At 45.2% G+C, this 27,957-nt stretch overlaps 4 protein-coding genes across 5 annotated transcripts; all 4 read right to left on the bottom strand.

Moving 5' to 3' along the window:
• Positions 1-2: 2 nt before the first annotated feature.
• rnf139 (ring finger protein 139) lies at positions 3-3,628 on the bottom strand. Its single transcript, XM_079484350.1, has 3 exons — positions 3,483-3,628; positions 2,569-2,904; positions 3-2,199 (listed from the first exon to the last, which is right to left on the bottom strand). The coding sequence occupies exons 2-3, from the start codon at positions 2,705-2,707 to the stop codon at positions 359-361; spliced, it is 1,980 nt and encodes a 659-aa protein (XP_079340476.1). The 5' UTR covers positions 2,708-2,904; positions 3,483-3,628; the 3' UTR covers positions 3-358.
• Positions 3,629-4,036: 408 nt separating this feature from the next.
• On the bottom strand, positions 4,037-7,832 carry tatdn1 (TatD DNase domain containing 1). 2 transcript variants are annotated; one of them, XM_079484352.1, is made up of 12 exons: positions 7,290-7,832; positions 6,327-6,392; positions 6,203-6,252; positions 6,068-6,131; positions 5,591-5,734; positions 5,456-5,498; positions 5,230-5,315; positions 5,106-5,146; positions 4,958-5,034; positions 4,492-4,562; positions 4,292-4,418; positions 4,037-4,183 (listed from the first exon to the last, which is right to left on the bottom strand). In XM_079484352.1, exons 1-12 carry the CDS (start codon positions 7,375-7,377, stop codon positions 4,078-4,080), a joined length of 963 nt encoding a protein of 320 aa, XP_079340478.1. In that variant the 5' UTR covers positions 7,378-7,832; the 3' UTR covers positions 4,037-4,077. The 2 variants fall into 2 exon arrangements, with proteins under 2 accessions (XP_079340478.1, XP_079340477.1); XM_079484351.1 differs by having other exon boundaries at positions 4,492-4,574; positions 7,290-7,405.
• Positions 7,833-8,429: 597 nt separating this feature from the next.
• LOC306910032 (secretagogin) lies at positions 8,430-10,699 on the bottom strand. Its single transcript, XM_079484243.1, has 11 exons — positions 10,622-10,699; positions 10,482-10,540; positions 10,160-10,246; positions 9,850-9,939; positions 9,709-9,765; positions 9,561-9,638; positions 9,379-9,434; positions 9,250-9,295; positions 9,119-9,178; positions 8,970-9,038; positions 8,430-8,710 (listed from the first exon to the last, which is right to left on the bottom strand). The coding sequence occupies exons 1-11, from the start codon at positions 10,677-10,679 to the stop codon at positions 8,582-8,584; spliced, it is 789 nt and encodes a 262-aa protein (XP_079340369.1). The 5' UTR covers positions 10,680-10,699; the 3' UTR covers positions 8,430-8,581.
• Positions 10,700-12,040: 1,341 nt separating this feature from the next.
• Positions 12,041-26,435, bottom strand: carmil1 (capping protein regulator and myosin 1 linker 1). The gene is made up of 35 exons (XM_079485663.1): positions 26,382-26,435; positions 26,089-26,210; positions 25,894-25,991; positions 25,749-25,819; positions 25,585-25,658; positions 25,421-25,496; positions 25,212-25,300; positions 24,989-25,083; positions 24,808-24,894; positions 24,634-24,722; positions 24,451-24,528; positions 24,273-24,349; positions 20,967-21,071; positions 20,811-20,880; positions 20,638-20,719; positions 20,460-20,559; positions 20,252-20,306; positions 19,983-20,155; positions 18,128-18,196; positions 17,951-18,044; positions 17,732-17,830; positions 17,442-17,570; positions 17,188-17,325; positions 16,887-17,062; positions 16,712-16,799; positions 16,522-16,638; positions 16,357-16,420; positions 15,082-15,314; positions 14,750-14,859; positions 14,344-14,662; positions 13,211-13,286; positions 12,940-13,107; positions 12,649-12,810; positions 12,431-12,568; positions 12,041-12,319 (listed from the first exon to the last, which is right to left on the bottom strand). The coding sequence occupies exons 2-35, from the start codon at positions 26,181-26,183 to the stop codon at positions 12,246-12,248; spliced, it is 3,768 nt and encodes a 1,255-aa protein (XP_079341789.1). The 5' UTR covers positions 26,184-26,210; positions 26,382-26,435; the 3' UTR covers positions 12,041-12,245.
• Between the last annotated feature and the right edge of the window lie 1,522 nt (positions 26,436-27,957).

Raw genomic sequence — 27,957 nt, 5'->3', positions numbered from 1 at the left:
CGTCAAGCTTTAGCTAATCATTTTATTTACGCAAGAACTAAGGCTTATTATTTATGTACATCCAAATCAATCATTTCAGCCCAAATCAAACAAACACAAGTAACCCGTCTGAGACAGAAGAAAAATAAAGTAAAATAACAAGCACAGTGTATGTGATAATGAGAGCTGTCAAATTATTAATGACATGTACAATAACGTACACAATTAGCAGGAAGGTCACACAAGAGACCAGTAGTGATCATATCGAGGTACAGTAGCTCTGTAGCACGAACACAAGCATGTCAGCCCTTGAACGAAAGCAGAGACGTCACTAAAACAACATTCCTGATCCTGAAACGTGAGCGGCGACAGCTACGGGTCAATTAGAGTCGGTGTCATCGTCCATGTACTCCTCCTCGATGTGCGTCAAGCCGGGCTGCGTGCCCCACTCCTCTTCGTCATACTCGATACTGTCGTTGTCCTCCAAGAGTTGATTTTCAGGCTCCGCCTCTACCGGCTCGGCCTCCTCCGGAGCATCTGGCCTATCCCCGTCCTCAGGCCGCTCCTGCCCCGGCGCGGCGTAGCCGTTGTTATTGAAGAAAGCAGCGTGCTCGCGGGCGTCCTCCTCCACGTAGACGCGCTGATGGCACATGGGACAAGTGTCTTGGATGTAGAGCCACTTACGGAGGCAGAGCGCGTGGAAGTAGTGGTGGCAGGGGGTGATGCGTGCCGAGGCGGCAAACTCCTGGTAGCAGATGGCACAGACGTCCTCGATGTCCCGGAGCTCCGCCCCTTTGATCTCGGGCAGCGAGTTGATCTTTTTGACTGCCGTCCGACGGTTGATGAAGGTCTTCCAGCCGTTCTTGGCCTGCAGGTAGATGTTGAAGTAGGCGTGCAGGCACATCATGCAGGCCCGGATTTTACTGCCCGACTCGAACATCATGGTGTAGGCGCCGTTCCCAAACATGATCACGCCGAAGACGAACTCGATGATGTTGCCGGCCGAGCGGACGTAGTAGACGTAATCGTCCAGCTTCTCCCACAGAACGTTGTAGAAGCCGTCGATCATGAAGAGGCTGTAGACGGTGAGCGACACCAGCACCTTCAGGCAGAGCTCCACGCAGAAGGCGGTGACTGCGAACAGCCAGGTGTTGAGCACAAAGCGACGCCACAACGCGTGACTGAGCAAGACGGGCAGCGCGAACAGGAGCGCAGACACCAGCAGAACGGGCAGGTGCCGGCGGGCCGAGGAGACGTGCGAGGCACTCAGCGACATGAGCACCGGGTCCGTCATGCCGTGGATGAAGTGCAGGATGGCCGTGAGCAGAAGGCACATGTTGCGGTTGAGGCGCACCAGGCGCTCCTCGGGGTCCAGCCCGCTCAGACCCGTCTGCAGGGCCAGGATGAAGAACAGCACAGGCGCCACGAAGCCCAGCCTCTTGTCCTCCTCTTCCGTGGAGCCGATGAAGGCCAGGATGCTCAGGCCCAGGTAGTGAGCCAGAGACGAGATTACGGCGCTCATGCCCAGCACGGTGAGCGTGGAGTCGCAGCCGCTGATGATCAGGTTGCTGAACAGGTCCCAGAACACGTCCCATGTGAGCTGCAGGCCACTCTCGGACCGCACCGCCCTCACCACGTACACCAGCACCACGGCCTGCGCCGTCACTCGCGTCAGCCAGAAGACGCGGAGGATGTCAGGGAAGCGGATGCGCTTCCAGGTGTCCTCCAGCAGTAGCTGCAGGCCATAGATACGGTACATGTGCCGCAGCAGCAGGTGAACGTAGCGACAGGAGTAATAGAAGCGCTTGAGTCTCAGCAGGAGGCTCGCCGCCGCGTGCGCCGCCAGCAGCAGCCCAGAGACCGCCGCCACCGTCCGCCTGACGTCAGCTGGGAGATCCATGACCAGTCCCCATAGGGGGGCTGTGACGTCCAGGACCACGAGGATGGCACATGTGGGCGGCACGTTGAGCAGCGCCACGTATCCCAATCCGAAGAGCAGCTGCAGCAGTGCCAGTCCCAGCCACAGTGTCGGACCGTTGAGCGGCACCCGTCCCAAGCCCAGTGCCGCGGCATGGTAAGTGCCGTAAGTGTCCGCGTGAGACATGCCGTAGTAATTCACCAGAACGGACGCCGCTCCCAACATAACGGCCGAGAAGAGAGAGTAGAACCTGAACAGAGACTTCTGAGACAAAACCAGAACCACAGCGGACACCAGAACTCCTGAAAAACAAAACCTGATTTACTTTCATGTCAACAACTCGTGACCTTATCTCACAAATAATATTGATAATAATCTCAACCTAATTTCGTCACGGTACAATAATTCATATAGAAAAGCAACATTTAAGTTTCCAATACCAATAACAAACAACACACAGTCAATAATGATGCTGATGATCGTCAACAGGATAAATAAACAAGTGAAGTCAGTGTGTAAACTATGATCAGCTGTCAGTGGGAGTTTTGACAGCTCGCGAGTCTCATGTTCGGTTCGTGGATTTAAGCTCATTTTCTGTGACGTGACAACCGAAACGCGAACGAACCGAACCGAACCCAAAACACGGCGCACGGACGCACCAGCAGACTCACCTAAGGCTCGGAGGAGCGCGCTCCCGGGATCAGAGTTCGAGTTAAAGATGGCGTCAATGATAAAGATGCTCGGAACCCGCAGAGCCACATCGAGCACGGCCAGAACCTGCTGACCCAGCCGCCCGTGAGCCGAGGCCATGCCGTCGCTGCTGTCGCGGAAACCGCTGCTTTCAGCCTGTGACTTGGTTCGGTGTCACGCAGGATCTCCGCCGGACGCCATTTTGGCTCTGATGCTGTTGCTACGAGAGGAACGCGGAAGTGACAACAGACAAGGCGCCAAACCTCTCAACTTTGCGTCCCAGACACCTGGGAATTAGGATATTTGCCACATCAAACCTGGACAAAAACGTCTGGATTTCGTAACAGGAAAAGGCATAAGTGACACGATTTAAAGATGAATGTAACTAATGATTCAGTAACGTGTTTAAAGTCATTATTAGCGTTAACAGCGCCGTTTCGGAAATGATTTCCTGGCTGAGGTGGTAAATATCGTAATTCCGAGGTGTCTGAACGCGGCTTGTTTTTTATTAACACAATATACAACACGCAGAATATATCTAAAGGTTCACATTATAACGATAACTGAAACTACAAGTATATCTGCGTCCACACCAGCGGATATAACGTGATGTTTATACTAAACTCGCGCGAAAGAAACACATAATATACGCGTCTGCTGCACGAGACCTGTGCGAACACGAAACTCTGTCGAGCAAACTTTTGTCTTTCGAAGACACATTTGATTTATACTTTCGCTTGAATCGATTTCAAGGCTTTAACATCATTTTTGCTTTTGAACATGTAAGTACTGATCTTTAACCAGTAGATGTCGTCAGCGTGCCGCTTCAAGTGCGTGTAAACAGTGAATCTTGTCTAGTCTAATAAAACATGTCATATATATCTCACTGTGCAACTGTGCAGTTTTGCGCTGACAACATTAGCCTAGCTGAGGTCATGTATCTCATCCAGAGATCTATTTTCTTTCTGCTGTCTTTACAAACAGGACCTCAGTGATGAGCTCTTCCGGTGTGTCGTGTGCTATTTGACACGCGCGAGCGCCGAATAGATTTGATTGGCTGTCAATGTTTTATCGTTCTGAAAGCGATACCGACGATACCGTGCGTTCTCTGTATCGGTTATGGTGTGAATCTCCTGAATGAACAATGATTTTGAAAACGTTGTTTTTTGTAGTTATAGTTATTATGTGAACGCCCATTACAATTTATATCTATGTTGGACTAGAGTAAGGAACGCAGCTTCCGAATAATAATGATATTATAATAATAATAATGTGAAATTGAATGCCGTTGTTTTCTTTGTATTATCAAATGAATTGTAAGTCGTCATAAATTGTTATAAAGTGCACAATACACTGTTTCGTTTGGTGTTGCATGTATTTGCTCTTGCTTCTGTGTGTAGGCTTGTTTTTCTCGTTTCAATAAAAATACAAGAATAAGCACCAAGAAGCGGAAGTATTGTGATGTTTATTCAAATAGAAAAGGTTCATTATCAAGTGCTGTGGTTGAAGAACAGTCTGATGGTGTTGTCGTAAATGGCGTCGGCTAAATCCTTTGGATCTTCATCTCTCACAGCGGCCATCACCTCCAGAACTTGACTGAAATACACATCCATACTTATTTTTAACTATTAATAAACCTTGTTCTTAACGTGATTTTATCCCACAGGCTGTGTGTAGTAACACAACTGAGATTTCAGGACGTACATAATGTGACACGGCTCATTCCGGTCTTTCAGACAATGTCCCGCCTCCCATTTCTTCTTAGTAGGAAACATGGTTTGGATGTGTTTTGCTCCTGCATGAGTGTTTTTGATGGCACACCACGGAGCGTCTGCAGAAAACATGACATTAGTATGACAGCAGAAGATCACGTCCCAACTGAGACTAGAGAGGTTTCACTCAACCTGTTTCAATCATCAGTCTGTCTGTCGGGATGGATTTCATCGTCTCCAGATTTTCTGCAGTCTTCAAAGAACTAAAGCATATACTGGGAAAAGTCAAAACTCAGGTGCTCACAGCTAGCATGGGCCGAATATCGGTTTCAAGGTTTACCGAGGTCTGAAAGAGTCAAGGTTTCAAAACCACTACACTTTTCTGTGATACCGTTTATATGGTGAGCGGTCATGTCATGTAATGCAATGTATAAAATGTATTTGTGTGCAGTTGAAAAGTTGGTGTTTGTATACGCAGACACTTGAAAATCACACATTTTAGATTTGTTATTGCAATACTGTGACACTTTTGCTAAAGGTTATCATACCATCGAAATCTCATACCAGCCCATGCCTACTCACAGCAAAGACGAACACAGTACGCAGAAAAGTTGATGAATATCATAAATGTGTGGATGAATCGAGTCCATCATCTCACCAGCCGTTAATTCCGATATAAAGATCCAGATCAATCAAAGCCGTAGCGTCCTGCTGGCTTCCATCAAACGAGTGAACCTGAGATAACACAACTGAGAAACACAACAGATGTTCTAGTGACGGATCAAATGATTAAAGATCTCACTCACCACTCCACCGACACATCTGTCTCTGTTTCTCTTCATAATGTCTGTGAGTGACAGAGAGAGAGACACGGTTCATCTAAAAACATAACACACAAAATAAACGCTTCAGAACAACTGATAGTCGTACCCAAGAATTCCCGGTGGGCGTTTCTGCAATGAAGGAACATTGGTAATCTGCTCTCTTCTGCCAAATCAAACTGTTTCTCAAAGTATCTGTGACAGAGATGAGATAACACAGTGAGTGAAGACAACAGACGCTTTCGCTCAATTGTGTCTGTGTTGTAACTTTATTCATCTCATAAACACTGAAGATCATCTGTAGATCTAGAAATAGAATGTTACATAAAACTCACTTGAGTTGAGTTTCTTTAGGACAAAATTGTAACCGATCAAAATCTGTAAAGTTTCGAAGAAGAAACAATCGTATTAAATAAAATCGCAATGAGATGAGAAGACTGGCGAGTGATTGTGGTGAAATGCTGAATTACCGAGACCACATTCTCCTACAGCGACCACCTTCTGTCTGTTTCTGGTCATCACATCTCTGAGAGACGTCAAGTACTGATCTGAGTCCTGCTCTTCAAACTCACTACAGCGCGTCGGGTGACACCCAACAGTACTGTAAAACTCACCTGAACACACACGCAGAATCAGTTCAACCTTCATATAATACTGCCACATGAAAAAGAGTGTCCCACAATGCATTCTGCTTAACGTGACCTTCCAGTGCCAATTTCCCCAAAAGCTGATGACGATAAACCTTATTCTGGCACCATAACAGTGTGACGTACAACCGCTTGGAATACACCACACTGTTATTGTGCCAGAATAAGGTTTATCGTCATCAGCATTACATCAAGCACTGGAAGGTCACGTTAAGCACAATGCATTGTGGGAAACTCTCTTTTTTATGAAAAATACTTGATTATGTGAGAATATGTTGTTGAGTATCAAGATGTGTGAACCTCTGGTGTGTGCGAGCGTGACGGCGTCTCTGCTGTCCTGCAGGTTACCTCCAGTGATGATGAACTACAAGAAAACATCCCAATGTTTTTAAAGATAATTCTGTCACTTACATGCGAATCGTGACCTTTTCTGACCTTTTGCACTCCGACCTTCAGTGCTCTCTCAATGGTCTGTGGGAAATCATCTATGACACAAAACACATGATGATGTTATTACAGAAGATGAATCAGACTCACACATCACTTACTGTGATTTTACCTTCATGTTTCTGAGCGCCTCTGTAGATTCCTCTGAACACGGCATCTGTCAGATTAATGCCAATATCTGAACTCACACACACACACACACAGTTTCAGAAATACATCAGCTTATAACTTCATGCATGTGGTCAATTCAAACAGAAATCTACCACGAGAAAGAGAGTTTTAAGTGAACTTCAGATTGATTCATTGTTTTCTCGGTTTAGGTCTGTCACGATTATGACATTTGGTTCTCACACATTCTTTATTCATCTTTGAAACGACCATATTGTTCTGAATATAAGACATCATATATTTAAGGTTAATGCTTTTACCTGTCAATAATACAACCGCCAAATACTTATAAATGAAGTATATTGTTCAGGAGTGAATTATAACCCCATTAAAATTCTATCAGTCATTTTCTTTTCTGCAATAAAATGTGACTTTTATGTTATTTAAATTAAATTAGACTGAGATTATCTTAAATAATATTCAATTAAATCAAAGAATTTGATTAGGTTCTTTTTATGGTATATACTTCTTTTTTTAAGTGATTGTGTTGTGGTGGTACATTTGACAGTTATAAACATGCTTTATTTAAAATATATACACTAAAATATGCGATACGCAGGCCTACAGTTCCCCCTTAGTGTCTCCTATAGAGATGTACAGCTCCCCCTAGTGTCTCCTATAGAGATGTGCAATAATTGCGATGAGATGAAACCGTAGCGATGAGGCGATTATTGAATAACTATTCGACCTTTAGTATGTGATCAGAGTTTTCTTCGCTCATGTCACACAACAGTATGATTGTGTTTATAGTGAGAAGGTGAATCACAGAAGTGTCACTTCCCTTACACCATGAATGTTTACTATAGTACTGAATGATTGTTCGCGTTCAGTGATCATCGCACAAAAACACTTAATGTCACGATCAATGACACGCATTAGTAAATGAAGAACACGTGTTTCAGCTCACCGATAAACTGGAAGTTTGTCATCGTGGTTTTAACAGAAGCGGCAGTAAAATAAACCGTGCGCGGTCTTCTCAACGTGTTCGTAAACATGAGACGCGCGCGTGCCCGTCACACACACAGACGCAGAGGGGGGGGGCGGGGCTTCACGCTGCTCGCTGTCGATGATGTGATTAAATAATAGTTGTAATATTTGTTCTCGTCACTACGTATTTTATATAATTGTATTCTAATTTCGTGAAAGCGATTGTGTAGGCCGCCGCTGTAGCAACACATAAACGGCTCGGTCACGATGTGGCTGTTACTAATCTCACCGCTACCCGAGATGGACCAATCACAGTCGTTTATGGTTAATAGTGATGATGACTCCCTTCAATCTTGCCGTACAGATTACCGGAGCGGATTTTGTCTATTAATACACTTCGTCTTTTTTACTTTTGATTTAAAACGTTTTGGTAAAACAAACACTGTTCTGAGAATAGAATGCACGTATGCGTTAAAGATTTGAGCCACAGAGAGCCTCGCACCGTAAACACAAAGACCGTAATACCGGATGATGATGCGCACTGCACCTACAAAAATACACCGTAATAACAGTCGTTGGTCACATCATAAATATTGACGTAAAGTGCCAAACAAAAGAAATTTGTTGTTTTCTGACTTGTTATTTTGTTTCCGGAATTGTTGTTGTGCTTTATGGTTTGTTAATGTGTTTTCAGATTTGTAATTGCGATTCAGGATCAGTTTTTTGGCTTTTAGATTTGTTGTTTGTTTTGCGATTTGTTGTTTTGTTTGGGACTTTACGGCTTCCGTAGTACGGACATCTGTCTCACGCACACGCACACACACACACAGGTTCGGACACTAATTACTGTCATTACAGTTATCGCACGCGCACGCGCACACGCACACACACATACACACATTAATTACTGTCATTACAGTTATCACACACACACGCACACACATACACACACACAGGTTCGGACACTAATTACTGTCATTACAGTTATCACACACACCAGTGAGAACACATCTGTCTCACACACACACACACACTATAAACATTAAGCATAATAATAAATAATGAACAATGATAAAAATGGGTCAGTCCCCACTACACAAAATAAACACATCGAATCCTTGAAATGCAAAACATTTATTTATCCATAGAATAATTGATCAGACACTTTATCATTGTTCACATCGCATCTATTGTTTATTCATGTAATAGTGTTGCACAGAATAAACACAGAGAGAACACAGGTGGTCTCCTCACGAGGTTACTGTGTGGGATTCAGGGATTGAGTTTTAGTCCCAGACACAGCGCCAACTCATTCTTCTGGATCTTTCCATCTCTATTGATGTCACAGTGACCCAGTAGAACCTGTTTGAACTTGTCCAGGTCTGATCCATGGAGGCTTGGCTTCAAAACAACATCAGTCAGTACATCTACACCGCTCTCTGCACTTTTACACACACAATCCAAAACCTTTCTGCAAGACCAGCCAGTGAAATGACACTGAATTATGACCAACACTTCATATGTATACTTCTAAAGGCAATCCCAGAATGCACTTTGTTTAAAACAAAAATATATATATATATAATTCATCGCTCAAAAGTATTGATTGATTGGAAAGTTCTGTTTAATAAGAGATGCAGATGTATGACATCACCTTTACCTTCACTAACTCCATCATGTCTTTAACAAAGCCATCCACCTCAGCGCCTTCCAGTGCTCCTGTGTTACTCTGACACACACACACACACACGGTAAGACTCAAGCATCATGTCTCATCTCATCTTCAGCTCATTTCACATCATCTCTTACCACGTCATAATGAGAAAAAATGTTCTCAAAGTCTCTCCTGCGATCCTCCTGACTGCAGGCCTGAAACAAACAACACACAACAATAAACAACATCATCTCACGTTACCTCACATTACATCATCTCAACTCACCTCCATCTCAAACTTCAGCAGAAAGTTTTCCTTCAGGGCCAGGATCCTACACACACACACAACAGTGTTAAATAGATCTGTGTTTTCAGCACAGTCCGACTCAGACATGATGAATTTGTTCACAGTCACCTCGCCAGATCCTTCAGATCCAGACGTCCGTCCTGATTCTTATCAAACACCTCCGTCTATACAAACACAATCACACAGTTTGCGTTCATTTGATTGTGATCTGCTGAATGTGTATCATCAGTTCATCAGTTCTGTGTGTATGAGTGATGTTGCTAGGGCAGCGGCGGATGGTTTGACGTTACCATGGTATCAGTGTACTCCTGCAGTTTGTCTGTGGAGATGTGTTGGTTATGCTGATGGAGGAGATCCTGCAGGAAACTCTGACAATAAAACACACGACACATCAATCATGTGAAGATTGACACGACACAATACAGGAAGTGACATCACCTTCAGCTCCGCAGAAGAAATGTATCCGCTGCTGTCCGAGTCATAGCAACGCCAGATCTGTGAGGAGACAAACATGAGACTCATCGTCCAGCACGTGTGTGTGTGTGTGTGCGTGTGTCTGTGAGTGTATGCGTGTCGGACCCTCATGAACTCCAGACTGTTATCCAGCGCCGTCTCTCTGCGGAACATCAGTAGAAAGTTCTCCTGCTTCGGCAAAAGAGCGCCGGCCACCTGAAACACAAACACACAGCGTTGTGAGGACCTGCCACAGATTCTTCTTCTGTTGTTTTTATTTGGACAAATGTTGTTTATACGAGTTTCTACTAACAAAATACTTTCCAATATACATCAACAACAGCTGTGCTCATCATAAGAACCATAGCTTGCTTTGGTCATTTACTATATAAGTTGTTTGTTTGTTTTGTGATGGATGTGTAGATGAAGCTGTCACCTGCTCCATGTGAAGACGTCCATCTGCTGTGATATCACAACGTCTCACAATCTTGTCTTTCATTTTCTGCACTTCAGATGCATCTGACTACAATCACACACATCAATCTCATGATGTGTGAATCAAATAACAGACTCTCAAAATACACAAAGACCCCAATGACGTATTTGGACTTAGGTTGTGATTAATCATGCATATTTTATTACACTAAATAACGAATGATAAAAGACTTTTCAACCTAACAATGATGCATTTGACAAGATGAAATATGTATCTATTTTAGTGTTAATGATCTGAATGATGATGTCACTTATGTACTTACAGTCTTCATCACGAGCCGTAAGAACTCCTCCAGTTTTCTTTCATCCATAAATCCATCATCTGTAGATGCAGAGAGTCAGCAGATCTCAGGTCAGTTGAGTGTATGTCTGTGTTCCTACAGTAATAACAGAAGAAACTCACCGTCTTTATCAAACTGCGTCCACAGCTGCAGGAACAGAGCGGCGCTCACACACTCCATGACTGAGAGAAAACTACAACACATCTGTGTTCAGCATCACCACCACATCACGCACGCACACACATCACGCCACACACACACACACACACACACACACTTTATGCCACGCACGCATACGCACACACACACACATCATGCCACGCACACACACACACACACACATCATGCCACACACACACAAACACATCACGCCACACACACACATACACACACACATACACACACATCACGCCACACACACATCATGCCACGCACGCATACGCACACACACACACACATCATGCCACGCACGCACACACACACACACACACACACACACACACACACACACACACACACACATCACGCCACACACACACACACACACACATCATGCCACACACACACATACACACACATCATGCCACACACACACACACATCACGCCACACACACACACACACACACACACATCATGCCACACACACACACACACACACATCATGCCACACACACACAAACACATCACGCCACACACACACATACACACACACATACACACACATCACGCCACACACACATCATGCCACGCACGCATACGCACACACACACACACATCATGCCACGCACGCACACACACACACACACACACACACACACATCACGCCACACACACACACACACACACACACATCATGCCACACACACACATACACACACATCAGGCCACACACACACACTCATCATGCCACACACACACACACACACACACACATCGTGCCACGCACACACACACACACACACACACATCATGCCACACACACACACATCATGCCACACACACACACACACACACACTCATCATGCCACACACACACACACACACACACACACACATCGTGCCACGCACACACACACACACACACACACACACACATCATGCCACACACACACACATCATGCCACACACACACATACACACACATCATGCCACACACATACATACACACACACATCAGCCAACACACACAGACATCACGCCACACACACACATACACACACATCAGCCCACACACACACACACACACACACACACACACACATCATGCCACACACACACACATCACGCCACACACACACATACACACACATCAGCCCACACACACACACACACACACACACACACACACACTCATCATGCCACACACACACACACACACACACACACATCGTGCCACGCACACACACACACACACACACACACACGCACACATCACGCACACACATACACATCTTCCAAAAATAAGAGCGCACAAAGAAAGAAAAGGAAAAAGTACATTTACATTTCTGATTATAAAATGATAGTCAATGGGGTCCGAACAGAAGATTTAAAACAAAGGTCTCTTTATTCATGTTTAGTGGGGTATAATTAGGTGTGGGTCAGAGTTCTGATGATCAGGGTAACAGGCTAGAGATTGCATTCAGTCAATGTATGTCATCAAAAAGAAGCTGAAATGTGTGTGTGTTTTTGTGTGTGTAATGTGTGTAGGTGTGTGTGTGTGTGATGTGATGTGTGTGTGTGTGTGTTCAGTTGCTAGTGCTGTGATTCTCTGAAGTGAATCCTGAAGCATCAGCAGAATCTGATGTACTGAACAGTCCATCTGAAACACACACACACACTGTTAGAACATGTTATTGTTGTACTTTGATCATGTTATTGGTGTTTGTTTCTATGGCAAACAGGTGAAATCAAGAGCTGTGATTGGTCAGACCTGCTGAGGGGAGGGACTTGGTTCGCTGTCTATCAGCTGTGTCTTCATCTGACTCGGTTCTGGAGTGAAAACAAGATTCAGACCTCACCACAGCCTTTGTGTTTGTGTGTGTGTCTGTCTCTAACACAAAAACACTAGCTGGAAACACAACACATCAATCATCATGTTAGAATCACTGCCGAGTGTTGTGTTATTTTCTTCAGAAATGATATACTCGCAGGTATCAGATGAGTCTCCACCCTTTGTGCCGTGAGTGACAGGGCTCAGCTCCGCCCACTCTGTGTCAGACGGCAACACCCACTGGCAGAGGGGTGGAGCTGCCAGAGCAGGGGAGGAGTCTCCTGTTGAGATATATGTGATGTCATCCAGAGGAGGAGGGGCTTTACAACAAAAGATAATGACAAGCATCAGTCAGAGTTCACGCGTGTGCGTGTGTGTGTGTGTGTGTATATGTGTATGTGTATGTGTATGTGTGCTTGCGCGTGTGCGTGCGTGTGTGTGAGACTCACTGATGGACTCCTGAGACAGACGCCCAGAGGAACAGATCCAGACCGCTTCAGAACTGCAGGACAGTGGTCTTGAACTGCCCTGTGCAGGTGTGTGTATGTGTGTTTGTGCAGGAGTGTGTGTGCTGGGCTCTTTCAGGATTTCTGCTGTTGTGTGTTCATGATTTTCTCCTGATGAAGAACAGAGATGCAGTCAGACTCACACACACACACAAAAGGGAAATGACATTTACATTTAGTCATTTACCAGAAGCTTTTTTCCAAAGCGACTTACGGAGAGATGTGATGTTCAGTGTGTTAGCTTCAGTGTGGTGTTCAGCTTTAGGTTCAACAGATGGAGAAACGCCGGCCTGTGTGCGATACACAACACAACACACACACACACAAATGAGACAGGAATCAGTTGTGATGTTTAATGATCAGTTTGTGTGTGTGTCTGTGACTCAGACTGAAACCTACTGAAACCCTTCATTTACTGACACACACACACACACACACACACAAAGCTGCTGTACTGTGTGTGTGTGTTGAAACATCTGTTACTCTCACTGAACATGTAGTTTATACATCACATCTGATGTTCATGATGTTTTATTTCAGTTTCGCGTGTCAGAAGGAAATATTAACACAGATTTCCACAAAAGCATCTGATGTGTCATGAAGTCACTGCGTGTTGTGGGATTTAAGATCAATATAGATCAATATAAAAATGGATGATTAATTTTGTTTTAATGAATTGTATTTTCCTACGTGACATAGTTGCAGACAAAGGCTGGTTTCAAAAGTTCCCCCAGTTGTAAGAATGTTGTTTTTCAGAGATCTGAATGTGGTCAGTAAGTGGGGGTTGCTACGAGAAGAGGCTATGGGGGATGATAGCCCAGACCGGCTCCCAAAGAACTGAAGGGAAAGGAAGTTCTGTTTATGTGTGTGTGTGTGTGTAACAAGAAGCATCTTCTTTTTGGGGGAAGGAATGTGCACACTAAAAGGGAGCACACACACACACACACACACACACACACACAACGTATTTTGGGGAACGTGTTGTTTTACAGATTTTGAAAATGGTGTCAGTTCGAGGTGGCGGCACTGATTGGCTACCGAAAGAAAGAAGAACCGCCCAGAATTTAAGGAGGAGGTCACAGATTGGCTAGGAGGGAACAAAGAAACCAGAAGAGAGATCGACGTCATATTCTGTATTTAAATGTGTTTTTGTGAAACTTTCGGAGTTGTTGGTTCAGCTCATTGTGGAGCAAACAACCCAGCGCGCTGTTAAACCTTTAAATCTGATAATAAATTGTCTCTTCAATACCTCAAATTTTTGAACATGCAGGACTGAATGAAAAGTCCAACAGTGTGTAATGATTTCAGATTAAATGATGATGTCATAAGTTCGTGTCTCACTCTCACTTTCTTGCGTTTCTCTTGTTTAGCTCGTATCTCCATCAGCATGTCACCTCCCAGCACCTGTACCCCCACATGACCTCTGATCAGCTGACCCTCACATTTAACCCCCTCCTTTACGTGACCTTTCATCTCAGGTGCTGCGGGAATACAAGGGTCGCCAGAGGTCACGATGGGCTCAGGGGGTGTGACGTTTGTTTCTGGTCTTGCTATGGAGATGGTTGGTGTTGTCGTGGTGCTAAAGGTGGTCGTGGTGGATGTTGTTTTAGTAGATGAGTGACGTTTGATGAGAGGACTCGTGCCTCCCACATCTGAGCCAAACGCTCTACACACAGGACAGCAGACAGGCACATGTGAATGTCAATCAACAGTAAATACACAAGATTAAACAATACAGATTTCTGATTCTCACTTTGCTTCGATGTTTATGACCTTTTTGAAGAAAAACTCGGGCACTCCTTCGTCCAGTGGATGGACACTCCCGCCCTGATCCACTTCCTGTGCAGCGGCTCTGCTGATTGGCTGAGAATAACAAGGAAACACTGTTATGATTCTATATTAGCACCTATTGTATTATTGCTCTTTGTATGACATATCGCTTATTGCTCCCTGAACTCTTTGTTAGTCGCTTTGGATGAAAGCATCTGCTAAATGACTTAATGTAAATGTATAAAATTAATGTTCATTAAACAAGACTTCAATTTCTATGGTTTAAATATTGTGTGTGTGCTGCTTATGTCTTACTGTTGCTCTGCTGGCTTTGGCTTTCTTGGTTCGTCGTGGTCTGGTTTTGGTGACATGTTGAAGAGCGGGCGTGTCTACTGTGGGGAGGTCACTGAAACAATCAAGCGGAGGCAGATGTAGCCCCACCTCCACAGGGGGCGGTGACATGAGGGGGGGCGGGGGCGGGGGCGGGGGAAGGTCATCTAGATGCATGGACACTTCCTCTAATGCCTTTCTCACATCAAACTCCAGATCTGATACATGAAAAACATCAGATACACTCAAACAATCATCAACAGTCACCAAAACCTCAGACAAACAGTGAGATAAAAAGTGAGGTGTCTGTGAGATAAAGAGTGAGGTGTGTGTGTGTGTGTGTGTGTGAGAGATAAAGAGTGAGGTGTGTGTGTGTTTGTGTGTGTGTGTGTGTGTGTGAGAGATAAAGAGTGAGGTGTGTGTGTGTGTGTGTGTGTGTGTGTGTGTGAGAGAGATAAAGAGTGAGGTGTGTGTGTGTGTGTGTGTGAGAGATAAAGAGTGAGGTGTGTGTGTGTGTGTGTGTGTGTGTGAGAGAGATAAAGAGTGAGGTGTGTGTGTGTGTGTTTGTGAGAGATAAAGAGTGAGGTGTCTGTGAGATAAAGAGTGAGGTGTGTGTGTGTGAGAGAGATAAAGAGTGAGGTGTGTGTGTGTGTGAGAGAGAGAGAGATAAAGAGTGAGGTGTGTGTGTGTGTGTGTGTGTGAGAGAGAGATAAAGAGTGAGGTGTGTGTGTGTGTGTGTGTGTGTGAGAGATAAAGAGTGAGGTGTGTGTGTGTGTGTGAGAGATAAAGAGTGAGGTGTGTGTGTGTGTGTGTGTGTGTGTGTGTGTGAGAGATAAAGAGTGAGGTGTGTGTGTGTGTGTGTGTGTGTGAGAGATAAAGAGTGAGGTGTGTGTGTGTGTGTGAGATAAAGAGTGAGGTGTGTGTGTGTGTGTGTGTGTGTGTGTGTGTGTGTGTGTGTGTGTGTGTGTGTGTGTGTGTGTGTGTGTGTGTGTGTGAGAGAGATAAAGAGTGAGGTGTGTGTGTGTGTGTGTGTGTGTGTGAGAGAGATAAAGAGTGAGGTGTGTGTGAGATATAGAGTGAGGTGTGTGTGTGTGTGTGTGTGAGAGATATAAAGAGTGAGGTGTGTGTGTGTGTGTGAGAGAGAGATAAAGAGTGAGGTGTGTGTGTGTGTGTGTGTGTGTGTGTGTGTGTGTGTGTGTGTGTGTGTGTGTGTGTGTGTGTGTGTGTGTGAGAGATAAAGAGTGAGCTGTGTAGACGTACTGAAGGCCGCAGACATAGGTCTGAACATTCTGTTGTAAACTGTTCTCCTCTTCTCCTCATGAGTCTACACACACACACACACACACACACACACAGAGATGACACAGTAATGAGGAGTTATGGTTATAATACTGTAACATCACGTGTGTGTTTGTGTGTGTGTACCTGTGTTTGGGGGCGTGTCAGGTTTTCTGTGTGTATTTCTCTCTCATCTAGACCGTCTGTTTCCTGTGAGGTCTGATGCATCAGTGGAGGCTTCTCTTTACAGCTTAAATGCCCTGCCTGACACACACACAAAGTTCACACTACTGAAAACCTTTACAGTGAGGGTGATGTGTGTATTTTGAAAACTCACCAGTGTGTGTTGAGAGTGAGAGAGAGACTGTAAGATTTCATCAGTGATGTTATCAGAGAGACAAGCCGCCATGCTAAACTTCACCTCACTGAAACACACACACACAGATGTCATGAGTTGTGTTGTGGGTTTGTGTTAGAGGGTGTGGTGATGGTGATGATGATGATGATGTCACCTGATCTTGTTGATGATGTCGATGGCTGACTGCTCCAGCAGTGTGGATGTGATGAAGTCTTGCGGTACACTCATCCTCTCTTTACTGTTGCTTAAGACATCATCACGCAAACCTGACTTCTGCATGACATGTGGACACACACTCTCTGCTGTGCCCAACATTGACACAAACAAACTCTAAACACACACATAGAAAGAGAAACATTGAATCTGTATTGAGTTTTGTTGGTTTCTATAATAATTTTACTGTGAGTGTATACCTCTGACAGTGTATGTGTGTGTGTGTGTGTGTGTGTGTGTACCTGCAGTTGTTGTTGTATGAGAGCGCTGATCTCTGCTGCTACTGAACACAGTTTCTCCTGCACCTGCTGAACACACACACCTGCTGAAGAGTCCACAACCGACCCACCTGACCGCAGGTGATACACACTCCACAACAGCTACACACACACACACACACACACACAGCATTAGGAATCCAGGGTCATCATGTCAACTTCTTTTACATTTAGTAATGTATGAAGTGTGTGTGTGTGTGTGTGTGTGTGCGTCTCACTGTTCTGGAGCTCTTGGCATCTCTCAGGAGTTTCTCTGCTGTCTTCATGTCCTGTTGAACTCTGTCACTCTTACTGAAGCGAAGAGAGTTTAACTGATCCTGAACCTGCACACACACCTGACCAATCAACTACACACACACACGCACACACACGCACACACACGCACACACACACACACACACACACACACACACACACACACACACACACACACACACACACACACACACACACAGGGTTAAAATATCTTGGTCTGATAGCCGACTCTCCAATACATATACACACACACCTGTTGTGTTGTACTGGTGACAATGCCCTGCTGCAGTCTGAACGCTTGTTCCTGCAGATATCTCCTGCTCTCATGATTCCTCAACAGATACTGCTCCATCTACACACACACACACCAGTCACTTCTCTGTTAGAACTAAAAGTATTAGGTTTCAATAATGCTCTTCACATGTCTTTGAGTGTTTGTTGTGTGTCTGTGAGTGTCTGTGTGTGTGTTTGCCTTCAGCAGGGCATCTTCTGTTTTTTCTGGGCTGTTCTTCAGAGCTTGAGCTGCATCTATGATGGGAATCGGCATGAATCTGATGGTATAATTTCTGTAGAGGACAGAGAACAACTGGTGACAAAAACACAGACGCACAAACGTACACACACACACAGTTTGTGTATGTGAACACACTTCTCTAGAGCAGCGGCAACATCCTGCAAACCCTGAGCACTGACACCGTTTCTATCCCACACCACAGTCCTGAAACACACACACACACACACACACAGTTACAGTAAAAAGTGTTTAATGACCTGGGAGGAGCTGTGTGTGTGTGTGTGTGTGTGTGTGAGTGAATGTGTGTGTGTGTTTCTGTGTGTGAGTGAATGTGTGTGTGAGTAAATGTGTGTGTGTTTCTGTGTGCGTGTGTTTGTGTGTGTGAGTGAATGTGTGTGTGTTTCTGTGTGCGTGTGTGTGTGTGTTTCTGTGTGTGAGTGAATGTGTGTGTGTTTCTGTGTGCGTGTGTGTGTGTGTGTGAATGAATGTGTGTGTGTTTCTGTGTACGTGTGTGTGTGTTTCTGTGTGTGAGTGAATGTTAGTGTGTTCCTGTGTGCGTTTGTGTGTGTGTTTCTGTGTGTGAGTGAATGTGTGTGTGTTTGTGTGTGTGAGTGAATGTGTGTGTGTTTCTGTGTGCGTGTGTTTGTGTGTGTGAGTGAATGTGTGTGTGTTTTTGTGTGCGTGTGTGTGTGTTTCTGTGTGTGAGTGAATTTGTGTGTGTGAGTGAATGTGTGTGTGTTTCTGTGTGCGTGTGTTTGTGTGTGTGAGTGAATGTGTGTGTGTTTTTGTGTGCGTGTGTGTGTGTTTCTGTGTGTGAGTGAATGTGTGTGTGAGTGAATGTGTGTGTGTTTCTGTGTGCGTGTGTGTGTGAGTGAATGTGTGTGTGTTTCTGTGTACGTGTATTTCTGTGTGTGAGTGAATGTGTGTGTGTTTCTGTGTGCGTGTGTGTGTGTTTCTGTGTGCGTGTGTGTGTGTTTCTGTGTGTGAGTGAATGTGTGTGTGAGTGAATGTGTGTTTCTGTGTGTGAGTGAATGTGTGTGTGATTCTGTGTGCGTGTGTGTGTGTGTGAGTGAATGTGTGTGTGTTTCTGTGTGTGAGTGAATGTGTGTGTGTTTCTGTGTGCGTGTGTGTGTTTCTGTGTGTGAGTGAATGTGTGTGTGATTCTGTGTGCGTGTGTGTGTTTCTGTGTGTGAGTGAATGTGTGTGTGATTCTGTGTGCGTGTGTGTGTGTGTGAGTGAATGTGTGTGTGTTTCTGTGTGTGAGTGAATGTGTGTGTGTTTCTGTGTGCGTGTGTGTGTTTCTGTGTGTGAGTGAATGTGTGTGTGATTCTGTGTGCGTGTGTGTGTGTGTGAGTGAATGTGTGTGTGTTTCTGTGTGTGAGTGAATGTGTGTGTGTTTCTGTGTGCGTGTGTGTGTTTCTGTGTGTGAGTGAATGTGTGTGTGTTTCTGTGTGCGTGTGTGTGTGTTTCTGTGTGTGAGTGAATGTGTGTGTGAGTGAATGTGTGTTTCTGTGTGTGAGTGAATGTGTGTGTGATTCTGTGTGCGTGTGTGTGTGTGTGAGTGAATGTGTGTGTGTTTCTGTGTGCGTGTGTGTGTGTGTTTCTGTGTGTGAGTGAATGTGTGTATGTGTGTGCGTGTGTGTGTGTGTGTTTCTGTGTGTGAGCGAATGTGTTTGTGTTTCTGTGTGTGTGTGAGTGTGAGTGAATGTGTGTGTGTTTCTGTGTGCGTGTGTGTGTGTGTGTGTGTTTCTGTGTGTGAGCGAATGTGTTTGTGTTTCTGTGTGTGTGTGAGTGTGAGTGAATGTGTTTGTGTTTCTGTGTGTGTGTGAGTGTCAGTGAATGTGTGTGTGTTTCTGTGCGTATGTGTGTGTGTGTTTCTGTGTGTGTGAATGTGTGTGTGTGTGTGTGTGTGTGTGTGTGTGTGTGTGTGAGAGTGAATGTGTGTGTGTGTGTTTGTGTGTGTGTGTGTGTGTGTGTGTGTGTGTAGCACCTGAGTTTGGTGTTGATCTGAAGAGCTTTGGCCAGCATCTTTGCCCCAATGTCACCCATACTGTTCCCACTGATGTCCAGATGAATCAGACAGCTGCTCCCACCCACAGCGTTCAACACCACAGACAGATCCGCCTTTAGACGCGAGTCCGCCAGAGATAGAGACATCAGCGGCTACACACACACACACACACACACACACACACAAACTACATGAACACGTCTGAAAACCTGAAGACACTCAAATCAAACAGATCTAGAAAAACTCACAGATTCTTCCTCTTGAATCATATGAATCAGTGAGACGAGAACCTGCCCGAGATTCCTGCAGACACAACACACACACACACACACACAGCTCATGTGAGGGTTTGTTAAACTGTGAATGTAATCAGAAGGGTCATTTAAATGAATGAATGTATAGTGGTCACATCATTAATCAAGTGAATTACTGTGAGTTCTGATGAATCAATCTCACTTGGTTCTGATGTTGCTGAAGTTTCTGCCGATAGATAAGTGTTTAATGGAGCGATTCTTTCCAATCCAAACCAGGAGCGTAGACAGATCTGAGTCCAGTCCTGACGCACAGTAACACAATCATAACACAACTCCATTGTCATCATTTCATCACTGTGACGCATCACAACTCAGTTTACCGTTGTCTGATATATCCAGACTGCTGATGTTCGGGATGTCAGCGATACAACCCTCCAGAATCTGAGAACCAGCTGAACGCAACTAAACAACACAACAAACAAACACACACACACACACTTGACAATACCATCTCAAAAAGATCAACAACAGTAATGAGAGTATGATGAGATACCTCACAACTGCTGATGTCCAGAGAAACATCTCGCAGGTTACGATTACTGGCTAGACCCAAGAGCACAGCTCTGCACAACACAACACACAAACAACAGTTCAACAACACAAACAAACATCAATCAGACATGTGTGTGTCTGTGTGTGTGAGTCTGACTTGAGGGCTTCTGTGGGTAGTTTAGTTGCAGACAGACAGACGGTGTGAAGAGACAGAGCGCTGCCGAAGAACTGCTTCAGAGATGATGAACACTCCTTCACCTTCCTACAACACGTCACACACAACACAAACACTTTGAGTGTGTGCATGCAAGTGTGTGGTGTGTATGTGAGTGTGTTGTGAATGTGTTCATGCCAGTGTGTGGTGTGTATGTGTGCGTATGTGAGTGTATTGTGAGTGTGTGCATGCGAGTGTGTGATGTGTATGTGACTGTGTGCGTATGTGAGTGTGTGGTGTGTATGTGAGTGTGCGTATGTGTGCGTATGTGAGTGTGTGGTGTGTATGTGAGTGTGTGCATGCATGCGATTGTGTGGTGTGCATGCGGGTGTGTGGTGTGTATGTGAGTGTATTGTGAGTGTGTGCATGCGAGTGTGTGATGTGTATGTGACTGTGTGCCTATGTGAGTGTGTGGTGTGTATGTGAGTGTATTGTGAGTGTGTGCATGCGAGTGTGTGATGTGTATGTGACTGTGTGCCTATGTGAGTGTGTGGTGTGTATGTGAGTGTATTGTGAGTGTGTGCATGCGAGTGTGTGATGTGTATGTGACTGTGTGCCTATGTGAGTGTGTGGTGTGTATGTGAGTGTATTGTGAGTGTGTGCATGCGAGTGTGTGATGTGTATGTGACTGTGTGCCTATGTGAGTGTGTGGTGTGTATGTGAGTGTGTGATGTGTATGTGACTGTGTGCCTATGTGAGTGTGTGGTGTGAATGTGAGTGTGCGTATGTGTGCGTATGTGAGTGTGTGGTGTGTATGTGAGTGTGTGCATGCATGCGATTGTGTGGTGTGCATGCGGGTGTGTGGTGTGTATGTGAGTGTATTGTGAGTGTGTGCATGCGAGTGTGTGATGTGTATGTGACTGTGTGCCTATGTGAGTGTGTGGTGTGTATGTGAGTGTGCGTATGTGTGCGTATGTGAGTGTGTGGTGTGTATGTGAGTGTGCGTATGTGTGCGTATGTGAGTGTGTGGTGTGTATGTGAGTGTGTGCATGCATGCGATTGTGTGGTGTGCATGCGGGTGTGTGGTGTGTATGTGAGTGTATTGTGAGTGTGTGCATGCGAGTGTGCCATGTGTAGGTGACTGTGTGCCTATGTGAGTGTGTGGTGTGTATGTGAGTGTATTGTGAGTGTGTACATGCGAGTGTGTGATGTGTATGTGACTGTGTGCCTATGTGAGTGTGTGGTGTGTATGTGAGTGTGCGTATGTGTGCGTATGTGAGTGTGTGGTGTGTATGTGAGTGTGCGGATGTGTGCGTATGTGAGTGTGTGGTGTGTATGTGAGTGTGTGCATGCATGCGATTGTGTGGTGTGCATGCGGGTGTGTGGTGTGTATGTGAGTGTATTGTGAGTGTGTGCATGCGAGTGTGTGATGTGTATGTGACTGTGTGCCTATGTGAGTGTGTGGTGTGTATGTGAGTGTATTGTGAGTGTGTGCATGCGAGTGTGTGATGTGTATGTGACTGTGTGCCTATGTGAGTGTGTGGTGTGTATGTGAGTGTGCGTATGTGTGCGTATGTGAGTGTGTGGTGTGTATGTGAGTGTGCGTATGTGTGCGTATGTGAGTGTGTGGTGTGTATGTGAGTGTGTGCATGCATGCGATTGTGTGGTGTGCATGCGGGTGTGTGGTGTGTATGTGAGTGTATTGTGAGTGTGTGCATGCGAGTGTGCCATGTGTAGGTGACTGTGTGCCTATGTGAGTGTGTGGTGTGTATGTGAGTGTATTGTGAGTGTGTACATGCGAGTGTGTGATGTGTATGTGACTGTGTGCCTATGTGAGTGTGTGGTGTGTATGTGAGTGTGCGTATGTGTGCGTATGTGAGTGTGTGGTGTGTATGTGAGTGTGCGGATGTGTGCGTATGTGAGTGTGTGGTGTGTATGTGAGTGTGTGCATGCATGCGATTGTGTGGTGTGCATGCGGGTGTGTGGTGTGTATGTGAGTGTATTGTGAGTGTGTGCATGCGAGTGTGTGATGTGTATGTGACTGTGTGCCTATGTGAGTGTGTGGTGTGTATGTGTGCGTATGTGAGTGTATTGTGAGTGTGTGCATGCGAGTGTGTGATGTGTATGTGACTGTGTGCCTATGTGAGTGTGTGGTGTGTATGTGAGTGTGTGATGTGTATGTGACTGTGTGCCTATGTGAGTGTGTGGTGTGTATGTGAGTGTGTGGTGTGTATGTGTGCGTATGTGAGTGTGTGGTGTGTATGTGAGTGTGTGGTGTGTATGTGTGCGTATGTGAGTGTATTGTGAGTGTGTGCATGCGAGTGTGTGATGTGTATGTGACTGTGTGCCTATGTGAGTGTGTGGTGTGTATGTGAGTGTGTGGTGTGTATGTGTGCGTATGTGAGTGTGTGGTGTGTATGTGAGTGTGTGGTGTGTATGTGACTGTGTGCCTATGTGAGTGTGTGGTGTGTATGTGAGTGTGTGATGTGTATGTGACTGTGTGCCTATGTGAGTGTGTGGTGTGTATGTGAGTGTGTGATGTGTATGTGACTGTGTGCCTATGTGAGTATGTGGTGTGTATGTGAGTGTGTGGTGTGTATGTGTGCGTATGTGAGTGTATTGTGAGTGTGTGCATGCGAGTGTGTGATGTGTATGTGACTGTGTGCCTATGTGAGTGTGTGGTGTGTATGTGAGTGTGCGTATGTGTGCGTATGTGAGTGTGTGGTGTGTATGTGAGTGTGTGCATGCATGCGATTGTGTGGTGTGCATGCGGGTGTGTGGTGTGTATGTGAGTGTATTGTGAGTGTGTGCATGCGGGTGTGTGGTGTGTATGTGACTGTGTGCCTATGTGAGTGTGTGGTGTGTATGTGAGTGTGTGATGTGTATGTGACTGTGTGCCTATGTGAGTGTGTGGTGTGTATGTGAGTGTGTGATGTGTATGTGTATGTGTGCCTATGTGAGTGTGTGGTGTGTATGTGAGTGTGTGGTGTGTATGTGTGCGTATGTGAGTGTGTGGTGTGTATGTGAGTGTGTGGTGTGTATGTGTGCGTATGTGAGTGTATTGTGAGTGTGTGCATGCGAGTGTGTGATGTGTATGTGACTGTGTGCCTATGTGAGTGTGTGGTGTGTATGTGAGTGTGCGTATGTGTGCGTATGTGAGTGTGTGGTGTGTATGTGAGTGTGTGCATGCATGCGATTGTGTGGTGTGCATGCGGGTGTGTGGTGTGTATGTGAGTGTATTGTGAGTGTGTGCATGCGGGTGTGTGGTGTGTATGTGAGTGTGTGCGTATGTGAGTGTGTGTGTTATACTTGTAACTGATGAAACTTCTTGACATGTTGAAAACTGACAGGTGTTTGAGAGAACCACGCAACAGTGATGAACACACCTGAACACACACACACACACAAACACAAACAACGAGTTAAGTTTGTAACAGAATCAGATGTGTGATGTTGTGTTTATATGTGTGTGTGTATGTGTGAATACCAGGTCAAGAGAACACTCGCTGTGTGACATATCAAGTGTGTGAAGATTGTTGGGTTGACTCAGGAAGTTCCACAGATTCTACAAACACAATAAATACAACACACATCTTTACATTACCTGTGATCTGTTTAAAAGACACAAAACACTCTCTATACAAGTGTGTGTATGTGTGTGTGTACCTACAGGCATATCTTCTCCTTTAAGTGTGTTTCCAGACAGGTTCAGTTGTGTGAGTGTGTTTGGAGAAAAACACGGAGCCAGACTATTCACACCTGACACAACAAATACACAGACAAACATTACAGACTTACACCTGTGATTGTGTGTACTGCTGTAAATGTGTGTGTGTGTGTTCACCTTTAGCTGAGAGTGAATTCTTAGAAAGGTTGAGTTGTTTGAGTCCTGTTGTGAGTTTAGACAGCGCAGAGCTCAGAACCACAACACCTGTTAATTAAAACAAACACACAATCAACACTTTAACTAATAACAGTCACAACATGTACACACATCATTGTGTGTGTGTGAGTGTGTTTTGTACCTTTGTCTTCAAGGCAATTGTTGGCGAAGCTGATTGTGTGTAAAGTAGAGTTTGGATTCTGGTTTAAAGCACCGGCAAACCTCACAGCAAAGTCACTACAAACACACACATGCAGACACACAAACACAGACAAAAACACAAAAACAGTCATCTGTAGCAAAACCGTAAAGACATCAGCAGTGAATGTGTGTGTGTGTGTGTGTGTGTGTGTGTGTGTGTGTACCTTTTCAGTCCTGTGTTGTCCATTGTCAGCTCCTCTAGTTTAGTGGATCGAGACACAACCTTCAATATATGTTCACACAAATCAGCTGTCTGCAAACACACACACACACACGCACACACAAACAAACAAACACATACATGCAAAAAGAGCTAAGTGTGTGTATAATGAGAGCGTGCAGCACATTTGTGGAGAGTTTGACAGACGGTCACCAGTTTGACGTCTTTAATGGAGAGTTTGATGAACCACTGACTGAACTCCAGAGCAGCAACAATCGCCAACAGATCCCTGAACACAAACATCACACAACCTCAGTGACACACAACAACACATTCACTTCACCCAGTGTGTGTGTGTGTGTGTGTGTGTGTGTGACCTGTTGTCCAGATGCATGAAGTCCTGCAGACAGAGCTCTCGTGAGTCCTGAGACAGATAGATGGTGTCCACATCCTTCACAAACACACACATGCACACACAAACACATCATAAGAGTGAGAAACACACAGAGACACGAGCGAGACATCTGTGAGCTCTACTCACCCACTGCACCTCATCTCTGTACGGAACACACAACTGATCACACACACACCAGTAGATACGAGAGAAACCACCTGCACAACACACAGACACACAATATGAGACCTGTCACAGTGTGTGGGTGTGCGAGGTGTGTGTTTGTGTGTACCGCAGGGTCCTGTTTCTGTAGGATTGTGATTTTTCCAGATTGACTGTAAACTGGTGATTCTGTCTGGCGGCTCTAACACAAGCTTCTTCAGCACCTTCCTGAAACACACACACAGATGAAATCAACACACATACACAAGTGTGTATAAACACAGAGTGTGTTTGTGTGTGTGTGTGTGTGTGTGTTGATTCTTACAGCGCTTCCAGTCCTGGACAAATCTCCTGTATGTTAATTCCTATTTGAGCAATAACATCATCTGTCTGCTGCTCAGACGCCAACTGAAGACACATCTGTCCTTTATCGTAATCCAACAACAACTACACACACACACACACACATACACACACACACACACACACACACACAGTGCAGGTATTAAGAGGAGGAAATTGTCGACACAAAGACAGTTTAAAGATGTCAATGAGTTGATCGGTTATAAATGACTCTCTTCTGACTCACAAACACTCATGTACTCATGTTTCATGTACCTGCTTGTGTTTGATACTGTAGATTCTCTGAATGTCAAACACACTGAAGGATTGTTCAACCTGAAAGAGAGACAGAGAGAGAGAGAGACAGACAGATAGATTTGTGTGTGTGTGTGTCATCTCATTTGTGTTTCTCCTCATTTGAGATCTCGATGCTTTCAGAGAAGAGATAAGTGTGCATAAACACACACACACACACACACACACACAGAGACACACGCAGAGACACACGCAGGCAGACATGCACAGACACATACACACATACAAACAGACACACACGCGCACAGACACACAGACATACACACACAGACAGAAACATGCACAAACAGACACACACAGACACATGCACACACGAACAGACACACGTGCGCACAGACAGACAGACATACACACACAGACAGAAACATGCACAAACAGACACACACAGACACATGCACACACAAACAGACACACACAGACACATGCACACACAAACAGACACACACAGACACATGCACACACAAACAGACACACACAGACACATGCACACACGAACAGACACACGTGCGCACAGACAGACAGACATACACACACAGACAGAAACATGCACAAACAGACACACACAGACACATGCACACACGAACAGACACACACAGACACATGCACACACAAACAGACACACACAGACACATGCACACACAAACAGACACACACAGACACATGCACACACAAACAGACACACACAGACACATGCACACACGAACAGACACACGTGCGCACAGACAGACAGACATACACACACAGACAGAAACATGCACAAACAGACACACACAGACACATGCACACACAAACAGACACACACAGACACATGCACACACAAACAGACACACACAGACACATGCACACACAAACAGACACACACAGACACATGCACACACAAACAGACACACACAGACACATGCACACACAAACAGACACACACAGACACATGCACACACGAACAGACACACGTGCGCACAGACAGACAGACATACACACACAGACAGAAACATGCACAAACAGACACACACAGACACATGCACACACGAACAGACACACACAGACACATGCACACACAAACAGACACACACAGACACATGCACACACAAACAGACACACACAGACACATGCACACACAAACAGACACACGTGCGCACAGACAGACAGACAGACACACACAGACAGAAACATGCACAAACAGACACACACAGACACATGCACACACAAACAGACACACGTGCGCACAGACAGACATACACACACAGACAGTAACATGCACAAACAGACACACACAGACACATGCACACACAAACAGACACACGTGCGCACAGACAGACATACACACACAGACAGTAACATGCACAAACAGACACACACAGACACATGCACACACAAACAGACACACGTGCGCACAGACAGACATACACACACAGACAGTAACATGCACAAACAGACACACACAGACACATGCACACACAAACAGACACACGTGCGCACAGACAGACAGACAGACACACACAGACAGAAACATGCACAAACAGACACACACAGACACATG

The sequence above is a fragment of the Barbatula barbatula genome (genome assembly GCF_947034865.1).
Source record: "Barbatula barbatula genome assembly, chromosome: 21".
In the NCBI taxonomy this organism is placed as follows: domain Eukaryota; kingdom Metazoa; phylum Chordata; class Actinopteri; order Cypriniformes; family Nemacheilidae; genus Barbatula; species Barbatula barbatula.
Note: the sequence above shows the minus strand (reverse complement) of the source record. Positions and strands in the feature narration are given on the sequence as shown.